Here is a 22,833-nt window from a genome sequence, read left to right as displayed (position 1 = left end):
CACACAGTGGTAACATGGACAGGGAAACGTTAACGGCAAGTTGAAATTTCAGTTCGATCTTATGTATTTTTTTACGTTGTGGAATGTACGATATTGTAGCTCGGGCTTTTCGGTATTCACACTTTAGGAAAGGAACTTTATTTAAGTGTCTAGTCGTTCTAGCGCTGGAGCACTAATTGGGGACACAGTAAACTGAAATCAACAATTAAGGTAAATCAAGTCAAATGTTGGTTTTTGAGGAGAGGGGAAACCGAAGTACCCGGAGAAAACCTCTCGATGCAGAGCAAAAAACCAAATAACTCAACCCACATATGACGCCGGATCTAGGAATCGAACCCGGTCCACGTTCGTGGGAGACGAGTGCTCTCACCAATGCGCCATCCCAGCACAATTAAGGGTGCATAGTCTGGTGGTACGCATGACTATTTGCAGTCAGGTCAGTTATATACAGAGGCGTCCCAAGCTCAGTATAAGGGAATATAAGGATTTGTATGGGAAGACAAGACTTGAGAGACCTGACAAGATTACCTAGTCAAAAGACTCACGGGGGTACTAGACCGGAATTTGCCATCCACACTTTCGCTTTGCCACCCGGGGCTCCCTTAGATCGAATTGTGCAATAGCGAAGTCAAATAGGGGTGAAGAGAACATGAAGCGGCCCTCAGCGAAGAGATTTGGAACCGGTTGGAGCTGCAAAAATTAGGTCTCAGGTCTTGTCTTCCCATTCAAATCCTTATATTCCCTCACACTGAGCTTGGGGCGCCTGTGGTATATACAGACATTTCTCGCAGTTTCAAGGTCACTCGACGGCATCTCTCGCTACCTTTCTGTGAAATTTCCTTTGTGATATTCGTACTTGTACGCTAATGTAATGTAATCAGTGCCGACTACTAAGGGTGTCAAGTTGACGTTTGCTCATTCGAGAAGGGTTATAATAATCGTTTGTTGTAAGCTTTTTTAAGTTGAGCTAGTCGACGTATGGAATTATAGATGGCAATAAACGAGATGCCCATTCCTGATCCTTGTCTGCGTCTGATGATATTTAGCGTGAAAATGATTTGTTCTCGTTTCACTGCAGAGTGGTTAGAGAACAAGCAATTCTTTTCTCTAACAAATGAATTATATTGATGCCAATGTTTACACAAGATGATTGATTGATTGGTTGGTAGTTAACATCAAACCCGTGCTCATCACACATGATTGAAAATGGGAGGTTTGGAGCATGTTGTGGGGTGTGGGGTTGATTGTTAGCGTTTTCTTGCTTCTTCTCCTCGCCCCCTCCCCCTTCGCTTGCTTTTCGCGTGGCCATTTACGTTCAAACGATCTCTCGAAAGTCAACCCCGGTGAAAAGAAGCTTTTAAAATTCACCAAGCCACCTGCCACGCAGGCTATGCATTTCTTTATGTCTACGATGATTTGTCCTTAAGACAGTGCAGTTAAAAGTTGTTCTGCCTCCCCAACAAAAAAAACTGAATCCCTCAAAGACAGCTCTAATTACGATCAGTTTAAACCAAGACCCATCACAGGAGCCCCAAGCTTAGTGTGAGTATGGGCGACTCAACTATAAGGATTTGTATTGGAATCATGAAAAAATTCTCAATTAAAAGCCTTAATTTATTGCCATTGTGAGTAGCTTTCTTCCTTCCTACCGATTAAAGCTATGGTAATACGAGCAAGTCGAAACTAGTCGAAAACCGATGTCGCGCGTTTTACATCCCACGCACAACCTGTCTCGCAACAAAAAAAATGTGTTGCAAGTTGCGTGAATTTAGGCCATATAAGAGGTCACGTAAGCATAATTAATCTATGAAAACAAAGATGGCGGTCGCCACTTGGCAGAGAGGAGAAGCACTGCAGCCACGTATGACGTAATCACCACTCTTGACAAATTAAGAGCGCGAGAAAAGTTTTTTAGCTGCGAAGCAAGTTGCCTTGGAGTGGTAAAACGGGCAGCATTTTGAGGATTTTGTTGCAGAAAGTAAAACGGACCTCTACTTTCTGCAACACACTGCAGCAACTTGCAACATATTTTTTTTTTATTGCGAGACAGGCTGTGAGTGGGATGTAAAACGCGCAACATCGCTTTTCGACTAGTTTTGCAGCAATGTTGCGAGACAAGTTAGACGTTTTTGTTGCTCGAATTACCGTAGCTCAAGAGGCCACGGCTTCGACCATTGGATAACAAATTGAGCTTACCCGGGTGGCAAGCAGCATTTTTTATTCCCCTGGGTCTCCCGACATGAGTGCATTGATTCAGTCGTCCAATCAAACAAACTTCAAAAGCACAATCTCGAATCCGCGAAGTGTCGAAAGATGGCTAAGAATGAAAGCAGTAGTGTACAAGAAGAATAACTAAATGCTTAGATGTAAGTTATGGTTACTATGCGCATTCGTGTCACTTTTATTAGTCAATTAACAGGACTTAGTACGGAGTATGCCCCGAGGTCCGACTCCGTACCCTTTTATATACCATTTTTGGCAGAAAGATACCCCTTTCGTATACCTTCCAAAGGAAAATAGTACCCCTCTCACAAAGCTACTTAAGAACACTGCATCCCCTTTTTAGCCCTTACAATGAAGTTAATAAACTGGCGCTGGCGCGTTGGAAGGTATACATGTTCCGCTTAACGTCACTTTCAAAGCCAACAAAACTCAAGCGACTGAAATCAAGCGTACCTTGGCTAAGCAGGGCATTCAAGTTGTACTAAAAGAAGGTGTCGACAAGATGAAGTAAATAATAAAGACGAAAGCGTGACAAGTTGACTGAAGTCCACCAAGCAAGCAGATAGACTGTAATGCGAACCCAACGAGTTTAATTTGTAATTGCTCTAACTGGACCGTCTTGTAAATAAATCACTAAAAGAGGACGTATTCTTGTTATTTTCATGCTGCGATCAATAAATTAAAACATGTGTGTTCGAAATATTCTAATGAAATCGAAAGGCCCTTTCAAATACCTAAATGACAGATTTCCCTATCCTTTCATATACTTCGACTCGTGAAATCCCTACCCTTTCATATACCTGAAGCGTGAAAAAAGTACCCCTTCCGGGCGGATCCTCCCCGTATAGGCCATTATAGGGAGTACCCCCCGGACAAACTACGGTCTGCCACCCCGGTAAGGCTCAGCTTGTTCTCCAACGGTCGAAGCCGTGGCCACCTAATCAGTAAAGCGCATCTTTCGGAAGTGTTTTTTTTTTTTTTTTGCAATCAAGTGAACAAACTACAGCTTGAGGTCGCTCGCGGGACCACTAATGCGTTGATGGTGGGATGAAATGACAGTTCAACTGATTCTAATGTGGAATTGTGACTTTGGGATCATTTTATCCAGAAATATTTGACTCAAAGTGTGGACTCCCCAGAATAGAGTGCGCAGCCTTGGAATTGTAATAATACGGTGGGCAACCGAGAACAGTTTAAAATCGCAGCTCAAATCGCGTTGGATCTGGAAAATAAGCACACAGAAAGGAAGCTACCCACAATAGCAATAAAGTAAGGCTTTTTACTGAATTGAGAATTTCTTTTTTATCTAGATTCCTAAACAAATCCTTATATTTTTGTGGGCCATGTTCACACTGGGCGTAAGCGCCTGAGTCCCTACAGTCTTTTAAAAACATGATCTAGGCTACTATCAGCAGTTGATTACTAAGAACATATGTGTAAAAAGGTATATTTAAGGTGAAAAGGTCAATAGCAATTAGGGTTATAGTGGATCACAACTTACTTATAAACAAGGCAAGTGGCTGTTCGTAACATCATTGATCAATAATGCAGAGGATATCAGGATATGACAAATGTTAATAGTAATTGGTGCATTTTTCTCTGTAATTTGCGTCTGTTTTTAAAGGTAATGTAATAGTCAACAAATTCACCTTTCAAATTTCTGTTATGTTATATTTACCAGTACAATTCAGTTTTCCATCTCCCGTCCAGCCAACCTTACAAACGCATTTTCGTTCCCGATGTCCCGACGTTCTTGGTGTGCAAACGCTGTTTGGGTCGCACAAGACTCCATCACAGGTGCCGTCAGCTATGAAAATTAAATGGGGCATAACCTTTTATAACACAACCACGAATTATACGTTTATAATATCGATAAAATTAAAATTTCCAGGAAAAACATGAAATTTCAAAAACTTACAAACGCAATCAGTTCCTTTGCCTCGGTAGCCAAGCCGACACCGACACTGATACGATCCTGCGCTATTAAAGCAATCCGCATTTAGGTCGCAATTCACAGCGGGTAATTCACACTCATTGATATCTAGAATGAGTAAGGATGTGACGACTCTTAACAGTAACAGTTGCATCTTTATCTATGATTGGCAAGTCACAATGAAGTTAATGTAATGGTCAACCAATTAACCGTTCAAATATCTGTAATTTTTCTTTACCAGTACAATTTTGTCCATCCCCCGTCCAGCCAACCTTGCAAACACATTTTCGTTCACGACTTCCAGAAGATCTTGGTACGCAAACGCTGTTCGAGTCACACACGACTCCATCACAGGTGCCGTCAGCTAAAAAAATGACATAGAGCATAGCGCTTATTAACACAACCAACCATTTTCCGTTAATAACATGTACAAAGTTATTTAAGATAAAAACACGAAATTTCAAAAACTCACAAATGCAGTCAGTTCCGTTGCCTTGGTAGCCAAGCCTACAGCGGCACTGATACGAGCCTGCGCTGTTAAGGCAATCCGCATTTTGGTCGCAATTTAAAGTGGGAGACTCACACTCGTTGATATCTAGAATGAGAGCTAATGAGTGAGGATATGACAATTTTTAACAGTAACAGTTGCACTTTTATCTAAGATTGGTAAGTCAAAATGAAGTTAATGTAATTGTCAACCAATTAATCTTCAAATTTCTGTATTTTTTTTTAATTTACCAGTACAATTTTGTCCGTCGCCCGTCCAGCCAACCTTGCAAACGCATTTTCGTTCACGACTTCCCGAAGATCTTGGTACACAAACGCTGTTCAAGTCACACACGACTCCATCACAGGTGCCGTCAGCTACGAAAATGACATAGGGCATAGAATTTATTAAGACAACCAAAAAATTTTGCGTTAATAATATTCTTAAAAGTTATTTAAGATAAAAACCGGACATTTCAAAAACTCACAAACACAATTAGTTCCATTTCCTTGGTAGCCAAGCCTACAACGGCACTGATACGAGCCTACGCTGTTAAAGCAATCCGCATTTTGGTCGCAATTCACAGAGGATGACTCACATTCGTTGATATCTAGAATGAGTGAGGATATGACGACTTTTAACAGTAACAGTTGCACTTTTATCTAAGATTGGTAAGTCAGAATGAAGTTGATGTAATTGTCAACCAATTAATCTTCAAATTTCTGTATTTTTTTTCTTTACCAGTACAGTTTTGTCCATCCCCCGTCCAGCCAACCTTGCAAACGCATTTTCGTTCACGACTTCCCGAAGATCTTGGTACGCAAACGCTGTTCAAGTCACACACGACTCCATCACAGGTGCTGTCAGCTAAGAATATTAAATAGGGCACAGCGTTTATTAACACAATATAAAATTTTGCCTTAATAACATTTTAAAAAGTCATTTCAGATAAAAAAACGAAATTTTAAAAACTCACAAACGCAATTAGTTCCATTGCCTTGGTAGCCAAGCCTACAACGGCACTGATACGAGCCTACGCTGTTAAAGCAATCCGCATTTTGGTCGCAATTCACGGAGGATGACTCACATTCGTCCATATCTAAAGGAGAGCCGTGAAACAGTCCCTTTAAATTGTGAAGAATTTCTAAGGTCATAAAAAAGATTCAGGCAAAGCAAGCAAGTAGATAGTATAATTCGTAACATCGTTTGTCTTACTATGTAGTCACTAGATCGTGAGACAAAAGATCAGACGTCTTATCATTTGTGAAGTAGATAGAATGCATATGGAATTTTCATCTTCTAGCTAATGATCCCTCTGGAAGTCAACCACACAGTTAAGCTTAGCCTAGAAGTCAGAGGTTGTGTTTAAAATCGTATGTACACTTTTTTTTAGTTTGATAGCTATTTCTTAATCGTTGAGGCTTCAGAAGACGACTTTGATTTTTGGGAAGAGTTTGTTCTCATCTTAAACGAAGTTAAAACGAAATCGTTTTAGCTCTTAGTCTGAGGCGCTTTAAAGTATCAATGAATACTTTGATAAATGCATCGTTACCATCGCAACTCCGGCCGTCTCCAGTCCAACCATTGTCGCAGACACAATGTCGTTCCCGACTTTTGGAAGCTCGAGGTAAACATTTGCTGTTCTCACCGCAGATGACTCCATCACAAGTACCGTCAGCTGAGAAAAAAAAAAAAAAGAGAAATTCAATGCACACAACCACGGATTGTTGGAAAGTCTCTCTAAAGTATGAGATCTGAAAACAAAAAACTGACAGAAGCAATGCGTCTCGTTGCCTTGATATCCGCGTGACATCGAAAAGATACAAGTGATACAGGGGTCACTGGAAATTGACTCATTCGTTAATAGCTGAGGCCAAAATATGTAGCTTTACAAGAGAAACCGCCCCTGGCAAAAGTTTTTTAATTATTGTAACATCCTAGGCAATACTTCCAGGCGCAATTACTTTCATTTTCTTGATGTCCAAGACGACAGCGACACTGATACGAGCCTGCGCTATTAAAGCAATCCGCATTTGTATCGCAAATGACAGCAATCGACTCACATTCATCGACGTCTAAAAGGAAAGTCTTTAAACAAAGAGCCATTCCTTACCCAGCGGAAGCAAAGGTAAATGTGGGCTATTGCGAACCATACAGTATTCAACTCGTACACAGTGTTTCTTTCTTTCTGCATAGAGCCTTCCTGTTAGTAATACTCACCCACACAGTCAAAGCCGTCGCCTTGATATCCAGTTTTACATCGACAATTATAGGAGCCTTCAGTGTTGATGCAGTCAGCCCTTTTGTGGCAGCTATTTTTGGAGGAATTGTTGCATTCGTCGACATCTGAAATAAATGAGCTTAAGTGTCAATTGAAATATGGACTTTTGTAGCGTCTCGGAAACTTCGGTTTTTCGTCGTTCTTTGAGAAGACTAAAAATTCCAAACCCATGTTATTTGAAAAAAACTAGAACCCACAGCATTCTCCTTCAAAGACCAGGGCTCTTCTACGACAGCCAACTGGTCGGTGGAAGCAAAGAAATTACCCCGGATCGAGTGGTCCGGGTTCAGGTCCTGGCTGGGGACATTGTGTTGTGTTCTTGGACAAGACACTTTACTCTCGCGCTGCCTCTCTCCACCCAGATGTATAAATGGGTACCGGCGAAATGCTGGGGGTAACCCTGCGATGGACTAGCATCCCATCCAGGGGGGAGTAGAAATACTCCTTAGTCGCTTCATGCTAATGAAACCGGAGATAAGTGCCAGCCTGATGATGAGCCTTCTGGCTCGTAAGCAGAGACTTTACTTTACCTTTACAATAATCGCCTAAAAGATATGGGAGCTAAGATTTGATCTCTTTGAGGTTAAGACAGTAAGCAAGAGATCCATGACAAAGGAACTTAAAGAGAAAGTTTCGGGTTTTCTCTGAAACTGTGACCGTTGACAAGGTAATAATAAGGTTTCAGCGTCATTATTAAATAAGTAAAAGAATTTCATTTAAGTTAATTTATCATAAAAGGCAAATTTTAAATTCACACCATGGCAATGCCGTCCATTGCCAATCCAGCCATCTTTGCAAATACATAGGCCAGGCACCTCAGTCGTTGGCTTAAAGCAGGTAGCGTTGTCATGGCATCGAACACCGTGGCATGAGCCGTCAGCTGAAAAAGAGCAATGAATTCCCTTTAATAGCTTAGAGGCAATAAAAATCTCATAGTAAAATTAGAAATGCCCAATTTTATGTTTAAGCAAAAGATGCCTGCTAACCCTAACCCTAAAAGAACAGGAAAATCGTTGTTAGTGCATGTGTTCTACAAAGGGTAATTTAGGACTTCGTTGGTAAATTAGTGTTTCATAGCCTTAACTGTTTAAGAGACCTATATAAGAGCAAGATATTGCAAGGTTGGTAAAACGTCGATTTCCCCCGGTTTTCCCGGCATAGTGAAATATATTATTGATTCTGATATTTTGTATGTTGGAAGCTTACATGTACAATTGATTCCATCTCCTTCAAAACCAGGCTTGCAGCGGCATTCATAAGAACCCGCAGTGTTGATGCAGTCAGCTCGAAGTGGATGGCAATAGTTAACTTCGCATTCGTCAACATCTAAAAAGAGAAAGATACTAGGATATGACAAAAAAGGTTTGAAAATTTAAGGTCACCTGGGTCTGTTAGGTCTGTTAACGTTCAAGTTCAAACTAGGGATAATGGCTGTTGGTCGCTATGAATATGAGTTACCTTGATGAGTTTCTGATTAATTGATATTCGGTAGACGCCAAGAAGTGTTAAATGGTGACGTCCACGCTGACGACACGGTGATAATGATAGTAAACACAGTTTCATTACCGGTAAGCTGCAAACCAAGCAAGTCTTTCAAGTTTAAATTAATTTATTCTTGGATGGGGAAAACTGATTCGTCTCCGTGAGGTTAATGTACACGTAACTATTAGAGGGTAATGTGAAATGCTAGTTTTCTATCCATACAGACCATGTGAGCGTTAGCCCTACTAATGGAATTGGGCCCACACAAGGACAGAAAAAAAATCTCTGACCAGGGTGGGAATTGAACCCACGACCTTCGAGGTTAGATCACCGCTTCTCTACCGACTGAGCTACAAGGTCAGACGGGAGCAGGTCGTAGGAACTTAAGACTCTTAAAATAAATATAAATAAATAAATAAGTAACACGGCCAACGTGTGCAAAAACGTAACCCTTTAACGTAGACATGTTTGCATCTATAAAGAAGTAGTAAAATTAAGTTACGGTACGATATTTTCTCTGTTTAAGAAGTGGCCATATTTACAAAGAAGAACACTCTCATTTCTCAACTGGGTTAGTATTTCCAACAATCCGTCTTACCTGAACACGTCTGGCCATTTCCCTGCCAGCCTTGTTCGCATTCGCACTGCATTGGTTGATCGTAGGGTTGAATACACTGAGCATGTGTATCACATACAGCGCCATTGCATTCTTCATCGACTAAGGAACCAACTGAAAAAGAAGAGAACAACAAATAAACAGAGAAAAATGACAGCCACCGTAAGGCAGGGTGCCACTGCACTTACTCGAAATCAATCGAAATGTCTGATGCTGATAATAATGGTGGTGGTAAGATGACAGGATGTTGCCAGTAAAATCCGTTCTCAGGTTGAATCCGCTTTTACCTGCAAAAAGTTAAATTGGTGATCCTCATTTTACCAAGGATGAGTATGCTCTCAGGTGAACTGAAGAAACGTTTTTTTTCGGGGCCTAAATTAAGCCTAAAGAAAAATTAGGATCAGGGGCCCGAAAAGCCTTTTGTGAAACTGGCAACCGCTTATTTTGGAAAGCCTATCTTTTGACATGTTTTCAAGCAACAAAAAGCAAAATGACGGTAAAAATTGACGACTTAAATCCTCTCCGTTCTTGAGATGCAGAGGGAATGGTGACACCTGAAAATGGCCCTTAAAGTTTCGGGACTTTCGAGAAACGGGCCCCAGGTTAGGATTAAATTTGGTTATTATACATGGATTTCAATTGACTTATTATAAAAAAGTAAATAATGGAAAGAACTGTGTTGGGTTAAGCGTTAGGGTTAAGCGTGTCCTTACTATGTTGTAATGTTGAGACTGAATGGATAAGTGCATGAATGTAGAAACCGATAAAATGATACGAAACATTAAGAAGGTGTGTTGAGGTGCGTAAGGCAGAGATGGAGGGAAGGAAAAGGTGTTTCAGTCCTTCTTTGGGGGGGGGGGGGGGGTGGGGTGGTAGCTGCTTTAAACTAGGCAAAGTGCATATTCAACCACAGTAAAATGAGTATCACCAATTTAACCTATTGTAGGTAAAAACGGATTCAACCTGAGCCCGGAATTGACCAACAACAAAGATTTCATTAAATTACTCGGCCAATCTCAGGCTTGGATTCAACAAATGAATTATCAAAGGTACACTTAACATGGATAATGAAGACACAAGTCACAAACTACCGCGTCTCATTTTATCACCTCTTTGGCAACGAATACCATCCACAGTGAATCCAGCTCGACACTGACACTGATAAGATCCAGCTGTGTTGGTGCAAGTTGCATTCAGATCACACGGGCTGCGAGAAGGATCGCATTCATCTTCATCTTTGGACAGAAAATTGTAAAGCAACTAAATCGAGACCATAACAAAACAACATGGCAAACTACCATTTTTCTCCTTGACACACAAAATAACGTATATCACAGCATACCTGTTGAGTAGGCACGGCGAATGTTGCACGCGCTATGGCCATATTTGGACATTGTCAAAATGTGTTGTATAAATAGAGGATATTACATGGCCGCGCGGGGATACGAATCTTATCTTCGAGTGCTGAAAGTATCTCTCACGAGTGAGCGAAGTGAACGAGTGAGACATACTTTCAGCATTCGAAGATAAAATTCGTATCCACTAGCGGCCATGTAATGTTTTTTTTATTATATAGATATTGATGAAATGTCCAGATTTAAAACAACTTGTTTTCTTCATTTTTGAAAAGATTAAAACGGTGTCACCAACCGCTAAAACACGCATGTTGTGTGACATGAAACAAGATATGAAAGTTATGAAAAGCAAATCATGATAATGTTAAATTTTGCAATAAAAAATAATGTTAAATTACTAGAGAAGAATTATTCTGAAGCACAAAAAAGTCTTACAAAGAAGACGAAGATCGCGTTTTATTGGCTAATCGCGTTCTTTACCATATTCTCTCTCACATGTGAAATATAAAAATAATATGTTCACTGCGCGCGGTGAAGATATGATTTTTTAGTAAAAGGAGAAATCCTGGTATTTCATCAGTATCTGCATAATAATAATCTATATTATTATTATTCAACACATTGTGACAATGTCCAAATATGGTCATAGCGCGCTCAATATTTGTCGTGCGTACTACAGGTATCCTGCGATATACGTAATTTTGTGTGTCGCGCAGAAAAATGGTAGTTTTTCCAGCTTTGTTTCCAATAAACGTAGAAAATTGTGCTTTGTCATCAATATGTTGAATACTAAAACAAGAATCCTGCTCAATCTTGAGGAATATCGCCTGATTTTAGCCAACTCGGCCTACGCCTCGTCGGCTAAGTATCAGGCGATATTCCGCGCGATTTCGCAGGATAATTGTTAAATGCACGCAGACTGAACTCTCCGATATGGGGATAAATCGTAGTCCCCGTCTCTCCTCATAAACACTCGTGATTGTTTTTTTGCGCAAGTATGGCGATCGGGCCGTTGCTTGGAGGTCAGTTTAAACATCGCAAACTACTTAATAATCGATCAAATAAAAACTTATAAACGATGACCGCGATGAAAACGATTAAACAGAAAAAGTCTTTGAAGTTCCATTTTAGACAACACTCCTCAAAGTTCTGCACCGCTCTTATTTTCAACGTGACGCACGGATGTAAAAGAAAGAGATAAGCTTATCTCTTCAATTGGAATACGTTAGCAATAGCGGGGTAATTCGTTTTGACGGTAACTTTCATATTAATTAAATCAAATAGCGCAGAACACAGCATTGAGAGCTGAACTCAAATGGAAGAAGTCAACCAAAGCGCTAGAGCCACACAAACAGTTCCAAAGTTTGCTACAATTCTCAATCTTTTCTCCTCCTGTTTTCAGTAAATTTTAAATATGGAATTTTTTTTTATCAGGCTGCGTTGTATTTCTTTATCAGACGCAACATGCCAACAGCATTTGGGGAATCAAATCTAAAAGCCTTTCCCCTATAAGTTGTCCTCTTTCTTAATTTCCATTCTGCTGAATTTGCTTACCCAGACAAGTTTTTCCGTTTCCTTGGTAACCGGGTTTGCATAAACATCCGCGAATAGGGTCGCACAGAGCATTGGGATCACATTCGACACCCATACACGTGTCATCAGCTTTAAAGCAAGAAAAAATCCACATACTTAGCAACAATTATGTTCAAGTTGTATCTATGAACAAATACCTGAAGGGGTCATGTGATTGTTATATACTTCTGGAAGAAATGTACTTTTGCGATGGCGAATCTTGAATAATTGAACAAAAGCGGAGTTCTTATAACAGGAAACGAGCCGATCACCTTTCGATTACAGCCACCGCGAATGCTCTGCCACTGAGCTTTAGGAAACTGGTGGAAGCTTGGCCATTTCACTAGATTAATGTGACAGTCATTATAATAGTAAGTGCTGTCAGCATTCAGTAAAAGCAAAGCAACTGCGATTCCTGACAGTATAGGACAAGCGCAGGACAATCGCGAGAATGCACCATTTAAAACTTAAATATATTTCTTGTTTTAAAATACTGTATGTTTAAAATCTTCACAATCTGAACCGCTCGGTAAGCTTAAGTCCTTAGCAAAGGCAAAGGAGCAAGATTTTGCACCACTTCTTTCGGGGGAATGAATCAAAACGGAAGTAATGAAAGGGTTGAGTGATGAATCTTAACAGCGACACATCGGCCAAAGAAACAATAGAGGGATGACATGAATACTTGCCAAAATTGATTAAATCAGTAAACTCTTGGTTTGCTCGACTTCTACGATTCAAATTTGTATTGTAATTTCAAATCTTTGAAGGAAATTTGCCATAAGAATGACTGGATGAATCAATATTGTTTTGTTTTTAAAGACCACAGCGGCAATCATAAATATAGAATAAGACAAGAAGCAAGTAAAACTGCTTGCGCTTTCAAGACCTCATTACTTACAGACACACTTCCTGTTAACTTCCATAAAGCCTTCCTTACACAAACATTCAAAACTTCCCAATGTGTTGATACATTGAGTTTTGTTGTCCGGGCAAAAATCCAACATATTAGCACATTCATCTAGGTCTGTTGCAAAGATAGAATTGCAAATAGAATTATACAACAGAGAAAGACATTCAAGTTGGAACCCATTTTAGAAGCCAGAGCATTGAGTGACATTGTCGAATGTGGCAGCAACAATGTGAAGGACACGTTGGCTTCAAAAGACAATTCTGCGCAATCAGAAGCATCGAGCGACTTTTCCGTGTCCCGCATGCTCGACAACCTGGACAAGGTAACCTAAAGCCTGGTTTTCACTGGCGACGCAAGTACATGCGCAAGCGCAAATCGGCGCAAGCATAATAGCCCTCATTTTACCGTGAAAACGGCTTCGACCCAAGCATAAACACAAGCGCAAACACGAGCACAAGGATCAAAGTTTTCTTTTCCTGCCCTCGCCCTTGTGCTTGCGTTCTCCTTACGCCGAGTGAAAACAAAAAATGTCAAAAGCACAATGGAATTTACTAATAATGGGCAAGTCAGGCCAATTAAATCACACGTTCCCACACTCTGAGTATATGCGTGTGCTTATGCATATGTCGACGTTCGATTCCACTTCGGAGGCTTGAGCTTGTGCGTGCTTCGCTGTTGAATACCAGGTTTAAGGATGTATTGATAAGAACGACCACAAGAAGCATGACGAGGGGATACTTAAAAACTCCACGCTATGAATCGTCACAATGGGCTTTACTAGTTTAGTTTGGAGTTTCGGCAAGGGTATCGACGACGGCTACAAGACCGTTCATTTGAAAACATATCACGTGATTACTCCAAGTTGTTCAGGCTGTAAATGTTTTAGCAACTCTCACAGGAATCAAACTGATATGAAGGACATGGAATTTTTGAGGAAAATTGAAATTTATCTTCAGGTGCTCACGTCTACAACATGACCTCCTTTGAATAATTCACATCGTCATTAGGACGAGAACGGAATCAGAAAAATGTATTAAGGTGCCTTTTGTGGTTACCAGTCCTGTCGCTCTTGCAAGTCACTTAGTCTGCGTCGTTCCCATTTGTATTCACCTGTTATATCGCAAAAGGAAACTAATATCTCATAAATAATGCTCACTCTCTGATTAGCCAATACTCGCCATAAGGGTGTTTTGGTTGGTATGAGGTACATGTATATACAGGAATGAAAAATAATGTCCAAGTATTTTCGCAAAACGAACTCGCGAAATTAAACTTCGGAGGTCCAATAAATTAAATTTAAAGAAATTTCAAAACCTGCATGCAGCAAATTGAACGTAAAAACAAATGATACAAATCAAATGTAATGACCTTCGCATTTCAATCCGTCACCAAGAAATCCAAGTCGACATCCACAGGATTCTTTTCCATTAGATGGATCAGCAAAGCAAGAAGCATATATGTGACACTTTTGTCCATTACAGCCACCAATGGGAGTCACTGTATGAACAAATATCACAGTTAACAAAATCAGTAAATGATATGATGGCTGGTTTCTTCTAACGAGGAACTACGCGGATCCTTCCCACTATGCAGTACACGGTGCAGAGTATTCTAAACATATACCCTGCGAGCAGAGTCTCCTTCGATCTTTCTGGGTGAGTCGGGACGAGGAAGTCGCCTCGACATTTCGTATTGAGCATGCGTTAAAATTCAAGTGTATTCGGGTGTCAGTCCGCGTGAACAGTAACCGTAAAACCAGAAAACCATAACAAACAGTCTGGATATTTTCGAACAACTCTGGCAAATACAAGGCAACCAAGGAATCATTTCCATGGAAACTCAAGATTGTTCATACTTTTAAATTGCCCTTTCAATGGAAAGAACTCAAGTGAAGCCGTCGCTACTGTGTGCATGTGTCGGCTCGGCCAAGTTTGTCCTCAAACTCCCACGGCCTGCTCCCGTCTGGCCTTGTAGCTCAGTCGGTAGACCAACGGTGATCTAATCTGGAGGTCGTGGGTTCGATTCCCACCCGGGTCAGAGATTTTTCTCTGTCCTTGGGTGTTGCATAAGAAGTTCCTGATGTTGTGGATCAGCGAAGGTTCTTCATCCATCACATGCACACAGTAGCGATGGCTTCACGTGACTTGAGTTCTTTCCATATATATATATACACACGCTATTTAGGACAACACGCACTTGCACTTTGCCCTTTCAATTTTTACTGAAAAAATTAAAAGGTAACTCGATTCCGGCAGACTAGTTTACGTAACCAACATACGGAGGAAGTACTCATGGGACAGTTAAAATTGCTACGTACGCTGTTGTAGATTTCAAAAAATATTGATCACGCGTGCCGATTGATGATACAGACAAATTAAAAAAAAAAAAAAGGTTTGACAAGACGAAACTGGACTGACTCGCCCATTTCTTTGGCTGAGTGGCAAATCAAATAATGTCGAGGCGGCTGGCAGAGTCTTCTTCCTCTTCCTGGAAGGAGACTCTGCTCGCAAGGTAAAAAATATAAACATCTCGTCTCACCTTCAGCGCACTCCTTCCCGTTGCCTTGGTAACCATCTTTGCACAAGCACGTGTATGAGCCATTGGTATTAGAGCAATCAGCAAATTCATCACAGTCATTACCCACAATGCACTCGTTAAGGTCTGAAGAACGAAACAGTCTACAGCTTTAGCTATCTAGCAGGGAGTCCAAGTACGACGGCGTCACTGGGAGATCTGAGAGAGTCGTATTTAATTACACCTGGATGCGTGCCAATTACCAAGTAAATGTGTCGACTATGGTAACCTTGGTGTTGCCTCTTGTCAGACTGGTTTTTTAACACTCTTGCCCTTTTTTGAATTCTGTTTCGTCATTGGTCATTGGTCGCTACGGAGTCACGTGAGGAAGCGCACGAGCCCGGGAAGATCAGTTGTGTGCGGCCCTTCGGGAAGGTCCGACGCGTGTTGTTTTGTGCGCTCAGTGTTGAACGAGCGCCGAGAAGGGTCGCCGCATGGCTGCCAAAAATATGAGTGGAAGGGACGCCCTTTCACCGGCGGAAGAAGAAAATTTAAAAAAGTCTTGAGCAATTTCATTGAGAAATGCGTCCTCTGCAGAGATGCCCCGTTTTGGCGGGTCGCCGTTGGGCGAGCAAGTGAGTGCCTCGGAATCCGACTTTTCAGGGTCTAAATCTCCGCTATCGCTCATGGCACTAGCTGCAGGAAGTTTTCTTCTCCTTTTCGGTGGTGTAGCATGGTCTTCTGGTTCTTCAGCTAACCGTTTCATTGCCTTTTCCTTGGACAGCATGGTGGAACTCATTTGGGTCATGGCTGACAACACGTTAGCAAGCACGTTGTCTGTGCCCTGTGGCGAAGAATTCGCTGACTCATTGTCTTCAGACTCACTGGCTCACCCAACGGCGACCCGCCAAAACGGGGCAGCTCTGCAGAGGACGTATTGCTCAATGAAATTGCTCAAGACTTTGAGTCGGACGAGCAGACTGCCCCGAAAGTCGCTCAGAAATTGGCGGATATCGTCAATAAGCAATGGGGTTCTAAATTGGAGGAAGCCAAATTAAAAGAAAAATTGGCGAAATACAATCGAGCCGAGTCGAAGTGAGAAATTAACTGTGCCAAAGGTCAACCCCGAGATATGGAATAAGCTGAAGCACGGGACCAGGAGCGCGGGTATACGCCTTGCAAACATGCAGAAAGTCCTTGTTAAAGTCGGTAGTGCTGTCGCCAAATCGACTGACACACTGCTGGCTATCCGTGCAGATCCTGACAAGACCTCAGCGCCGGCTCTCACTGAGACATTGGGGAAATTAGTTACGTATAACGCGGATGCTCTAGCATTGTTAGGTCATGTAAACATTGATCTGTCTTACCCGTCGACGCGACGCTATCAAACCACACTTAAATAACGAACATTCCTCGTTGTGTGGCTCTCAAGTACCCATCACGGGCTTGCTATTTGGCGATGAGCTGCAATCTCAGCTCAACAATATCAAAGCGACTAAAAGGATTGGCCATACGACTACTGCAAAGTCATCTTACCGCAACCATAGCGATGGCTGGAAGGGCAAATCTCCTGACTCTAGTGGAAAGCCTTTTTTAGGGAAGAGGGGCCGGTCTTACCGGCCACAAAACAATTTCTACAAACCACGGGAAACCGAGAGGAAATCCAGCCCGTGAACTGCTCTGATATCCTGACAGACAAGGTAAATATGTTCCAGTATCTTGAGCACAAAGTTCTCTGCTTTAAAGCAGGGGGGCTGAGAGAATATTATGATCAGTGGCAGGCCTTAACCTCAAACCCTGAGATACTGCAAATGATATTAGGCCAGCCAATTAAATCTACCAGGACTCCATATCAAAGAGTAGCCTCCAGAGAGAAGAAAATCCTTGATTTGGATGAACAGCGTGTCATTGATACCGAAATAAATACACTACTTGCTAAAGGTGTTATTACCCCAAGTAGTCACGAAGAAGGGGAATATATCTCTCCTATTTTCACTAGGGCTAAAAAGGATGGCTCTTTCAGAGTTATTTTAAATCTCAAATGTTTAAACACTCATGTGCAATATCACCATTTTAAAATGGACTCGCTTAACACTGTTCTACATATGGTAAAACCTGGGTGTTTTATGGCATCAATAGACCTAAAAGATGCTTATTATTCTGTGCCTATCGCCACTGCCGACCAAAAATACCTGAAGTTGCTAGGAAAACTATATCAATATGTTTGTTTTCCAAATGGATTGGCGTTTTGCCCCAGGAAGTTTACTTAATTATTAAAGCCAGTATATTCACATTTAAGGCAGCTGGGACACCTTTCAGCAAGTCATATTGATGACTCATATCTCCAGGGTGATGACTATGATGACTGTGAAAGAAATGTTACGGATACTGTCAAATTATTTGATTCCCTTGGGTTTACTGTACACCCTGAAAAATCATCCTTTGTTCCACAACATCGAATCACCTTCATGGGTTTTATTATAGACTCAATTACAATGACAGTCTATCCAACCTCTGAGAAGATCGAGAAGATCATTCATACGTGTCAAGGCCTGACTCCGTAGCGTGACTCCGTAGCGACCAATGACCAATGACGAAACAGAATACCAAAATTAAACGAGGCTTACCTGTAAGGTGAAGTTTGATTTGGGTTCTGTGAGTCATTGGTCGGGAGCGTAGGAGACATGTGCCCACCCACGTGTTATTACCCCACTCGTGATTGGGTGTAAGTACTCACATCTGTTAAAGACTGATCTTCCCGGGCTCGTGCGCTTTCTCACATTACTCCTTCGCTCCCGACCAATGACTCACAGAACCCCAAATCAAACTTCACCTTACAGGTAAGCCTCGTTTAAGTTTGGTATTTTTCATTATCTTTTCATAGCCTACTGGCTTCAAGCTTGAAATACTGTCGCGCAAAGTATAGTTACTTTGCATACGTTCTGAGAATTACGGGTTACGACAGTGGAACCAGAATGTCGACAAATGACACACAATGTTACTGTTCGCCACCAACACGTGGTGAAAAAAAAAATTGCCTTGAGTGTTGATTACTCTGAGTATCACATGATTATTAGGGAAAAACCCTGACAAAATGTCCGCTTTTGATAAATAAATCGAAAAAGTAGCACGATTTAGGGATACTCACCTGTACACGTGACTCCATCACCCTGGTAACCATTGTTACAAACACATTTGTTATCCACACATTTAGCTTGAGAATGGCAATTTTGATCGGCGCAAGAAAAACGGACTTCCTCTGGGGATGAAAATTTAACCAAGAAATCTCTTCAGATAAAACTAATGTGAAATGCATGTGTTGTGTTTCCGATGTTACATTTTTACTCACCCTTTTCACACGTAAACCCATCTCCACGATACCCGTCTTTACATTGACATAAATAGGACCCTACGTTGTTTGTACAGTTAGCATCTGAGTGACATTCGCGCACACTGTCGTCGCATTCGTCTATATCTGATATTAAAACGCAAGTCATAGATTCAATTGGAGTAATTTGAGAACACATGTTGAGCAGTTTACTCTGACTTCGTCTTGCTAATTAGTAGTTCTGCTAAATCTTACCTTTACACAGCAGCCCGTCGCCTTGGAAACCCTGATGACAAGCGCACTTTCCCGCTTCGTCACAGGATGCGTTACGTCCACACTGGACCCCTTCACATTTGTCAAGCGCTACCGATAAATTTTAAAAAATAGAATCTTTAAGATGGTAATGGGATAATGGCGATAAGGGGCTTGTCATAGTTTTATCCAGCGCGATTCAAGACATATTTGTTGCTAGCTTCTGTAAAAATTAAGCATGCATTGAATAAAACGCAAACCACAAACTGGACTTTCAAATCTTACATTACATTTGCATGTTATCACGAAATTTCTGGGGCTCTATGCTTATCTAAACTTAAGGTAATGACAAAGAGAACTTTTATTTTAATAAGGTAGGAAAATCTCCCAAGGATGTTCAATAGTGTATCCAAAACTACCAATGTAAAGAAAAGTTGCCCAACGCTGTGGCAAGTTTTATAAGCACATACGAGCACAATTCCGTCCATCGCCTTGGTATCCCACATTGCATATACACTTTCTGGAGTTGTCGTCGGCGTATAGGCATTGAGCACGCTCACTGCATCGTACTCCAGCACAAGTACCATCGGCTTAAAAACAAAACAGAAAAACCAAATATCGCATGTTTCAAATACTATTAAGACTGCATCAACCGCCAACAGACATTACCAAACTTATTTGAATACAGAGCTTTGCATAACTGTCGAGAATTCTCTCAGCTCCCCCGAGTGTTTAGATGAGGCTACGGAAACACGGAAAAAGGTCCTCTATTGCTTTTATAAAATATTTCTCAAAGATAATCCGACAAATGAAGGAAAATGCTGGCATTTTTAAAGTCTTGATTGAAACAAATTTTCTTGATACACGCTCACATTTCCTACCAACCAATCAAAACGCGCGTCTGACAACACATACCCAATCAAAATTCGTGTGATGTCAAAGACGTGTTTCCATGCTCTCATCTAAACACAGCTATTGACCAATGAGAATGCGCGTACTATCCTAATTATGTTATAAATATTGATCATGTGCTTAGTAAAGCCAGCAGTCGTTTATATATTTTAAGAGTTTGTAAATTTTATGGCTACCCTAAGGAGCAATTAGATGTGTTCTTCCAAAGTTTAATTATCTGAGTCTTCACATAATTATGCTATTGAGGTGTGGGGTTGCTGTTATTATGACAAATATCTAAAGAGAATAGACAAACTGTTAGCTTGGGCTTTGGGCTTGGGCTTTTAAATCTGGATACTGTTTGAAGAAATATAGTATTTGTGATAGTTTTACCATGGAATAAGATCACATATAACACCACTGCACTTGATGATCTCTTACCGCCGAGACGTACTAGGCAATTACGCAGCAGGGGCCATTATTACATCTTACCTAGAGTTTGTACTTTACCTTTTAAATCCACTTCTGTCAACAGATGTCTTTTTAGCATAGTTTATTATTAGTAGTTATTCTTCATCTTATAATGTTTCACATATCTCATATCCATTGTAAATAAGGCACGGCTGATGCGTTATTGGTATTTAATAAAGACTATTATTTATTTATTAATGAACGACGTCAGGTAGATGTGCGTTTACAATCTTAAAAAGCTTATACAGGACCGAAACAGGATTCCTGAAGAACACCATACTGCGAGGAAAAACGGTCAGAGAGAGTCCCCTTGACGGAGATGCGTTGACTTCTGTTCCTTAAGTATAATGAGAACCATTCCAAGACTTTACCCGAGACACCCAACCTTGACTGAAGACTCGTGATCAACGGTATCGAAGGCCGCGGTTAAATCTAAAAGAACCAGCAAAGTTACGTGACCCTTGTTCATATTGAAGTGAAGTGAAGTGAATCTATTCATAAGAATGTCATTCTTCACCTTTAAAAGAACAGTCTCAGTACTATGGTGTTGTCTTTACGACGACGGCAAAGCAGGATAGAGACCATTGGAAGACATGCAAAAGCAGTTGATCTGATACCGAGCGTTCTGTCAATTTAGACACATAAGAAAGATTACTAACTGGGCGATAGTTTTTATACAGAAGATTGAGGCCATGTTTCTTGAGCAGAGGATTTACTATGGCTTCCTTCCATGAATCAGGAAAAGAGGCAGGTCTCTAGACTGATTGATCATCTGTTAAATAACAGGCAAAAGCACATCAATACTAATGGAGTTGGCATTGGGTCCAAATCACAGTACTTCTTAGCACAATTCTTCACCAGTTCTATGACGTCATTATCATTTAAAAGCTTAAACTCACTGAATGATTCTCTCACAGGACGATCAAAGTCATATTTTGAGGAACCAGAAGAATTTAGTGCAGCAGCATCAAAATCCAAATTAATATCAGATACCTTCTTGACAAAGAAAGTCCCCATAGCGTTAGCCAGTAGGTATTCATCATCGTGTGGTGGGAACTGGACACAAGAATCTTTCTTCAGCAACCTCTTCGTAGCCCTGAAAAGTTTACCCTGATCGCCACTGGTTTCCTCCATAAAATATTTATAGCATTCAATTTCTGATGAAGACTTCGTCCTTTTCCAACGCTTAGCTCTCTTGGCTTCTCTTATGTCCTCACACAACCATGCTAGGCGTCGCCTTACAATTACAGCCCTGGTTTTGAGAGGATTGTGACGGTTCAGAATGTGCGTAAGAGTGGAGTTGTAACAGTCAATCATCACATCAAGGGAGCTAGGAGGGCTAGTACACAATTCAGAGTTTCTAAGATCTTGTTTTAGTCGATCAATGTTAACAGCTGTAAGATTTCTGTAGTTATGTTCCTACATAAGTGACCGGCTTAGGCATTTGAAGACTGCAGTTAACAGCAAAGTGATCTGAAAACAAGTGGTCTACCTGTGGCATAGAGATCACAGATTGCGATTGGCGCGTTACAATCAGATCCAGTGTGTGTCCATGGATGTGAGTAGCCCCCTTTACATGTTGCTGAAGACCCAAAGACTCACGAAAACTCAGCAAAGAAAGCATTTGTTGAGACAGGGTGCTCAGCACTGTATGGCACGCGATAAATAATTACCGTACGTCTCGGGTCTCCGGTTTGCATAACTGTCTCGAATTCTCCCAACTCCCCCTCGTGTTTAGATGAGGCTATGGAAATGTCACAGCTAAATTTAAATTCTGGTTAATTTTAATTTAACCTAGGTCATTTTATTTTAAACTAGGTTGAAATTGATAGTAGAAAACATCAACAAAAACCCATCAATTATTATCAAGTACGTGTGATATATTTACGGTACGTAAATTGATGCTAGGGGTGAGTGGATGAACTTAGTTTAGCTTAAATTCTTCATGAGTATTTTATAAAACCCCAATGGTTGTTAAGTCTTGGCACTGATTTTAGATGGTTAGCATTAAGGTTGAGGTTAGGCATACTGTACATGACAACCGATTCTACTTTTCTTTCTCAGAGCTTTTTAGAAGGACATTGTTCATTGATGAATCTCCTTAGGAGGGCAGGGGGCAACAATATTAAATTATCTTCTAAGGAATAAAAGAACTGAAACATACATAATAATTAATTTAGTTATTTGCTCTATCTTTTTCTTCCTTTGAATTCGTAATAATCAAAAGCACGTAAAAACAAAACTTTGAAAAGTCAGGAAAAAGGGTTTCATAATCTATTGATCAGAAACCTTGGCTCTTGTAAGTGTTATTTATTTTGAATTATCAAATATTTTTTTAATTTTTTTTAATTTTGCTGAGTCTGTATGCAGTGATAAATCCAAATTTTTGTGATTTTAATTCAACCTGTAACAGAAACATGAAAAACGTCCTGTATTGCTTAAGTGTGTCCCAGTTCAAAGGGTCAACCTCAAATGTAACATCGAGCAACTTTAGCTGCATGCGTTTTCCGCTCTACAA

General features: G+C 40.8%; 1 protein-coding gene across 1 annotated transcript in view; it reads right to left on the bottom strand.

Annotated features, from left to right (window-relative positions):
• The window catches only part of LOC138025910 (fibrillin-1-like), a 58,714-nt gene that overhangs the window by 22,090 nt on the left and 13,791 nt on the right, over positions 1-22,833 (bottom strand). Inside the window, 22 exon segments of the mRNA XM_068873052.1 lie at positions 3,902-4,030; positions 4,142-4,264; positions 4,395-4,520; positions 4,629-4,751; positions 4,895-5,020; positions 5,131-5,253; positions 5,385-5,510; positions 5,620-5,742; positions 6,196-6,321; positions 6,864-6,989; positions 7,682-7,804; positions 8,131-8,250; positions 9,005-9,136; positions 10,132-10,257; positions 11,932-12,039; positions 12,848-12,973; positions 14,228-14,356; positions 15,398-15,520; positions 18,522-18,632; positions 18,723-18,848; positions 18,957-19,064; positions 19,424-19,543. Coding sequence (XP_068729153.1) covers positions 3,902-4,030; positions 4,142-4,264; positions 4,395-4,520; positions 4,629-4,751; positions 4,895-5,020; positions 5,131-5,253; positions 5,385-5,510; positions 5,620-5,742; positions 6,196-6,321; positions 6,864-6,989; positions 7,682-7,804; positions 8,131-8,250; positions 9,005-9,136; positions 10,132-10,257; positions 11,932-12,039; positions 12,848-12,973; positions 14,228-14,356; positions 15,398-15,520; positions 18,522-18,632; positions 18,723-18,848; positions 18,957-19,064; positions 19,424-19,543 — 2,703 coding nt within the window.

Source organism: Montipora capricornis, chromosome 12 (assembly GCF_036669925.1).
Source record: "Montipora capricornis isolate CH-2021 chromosome 12, ASM3666992v2, whole genome shotgun sequence".
Lineage (NCBI taxonomy): Eukaryota > Metazoa > Cnidaria > Anthozoa > Scleractinia > Acroporidae > Montipora > Montipora capricornis.
The sequence above is the reverse complement of the archived record's forward strand: the minus strand, read 5'-3'. Positions and strand labels throughout refer to the sequence as shown.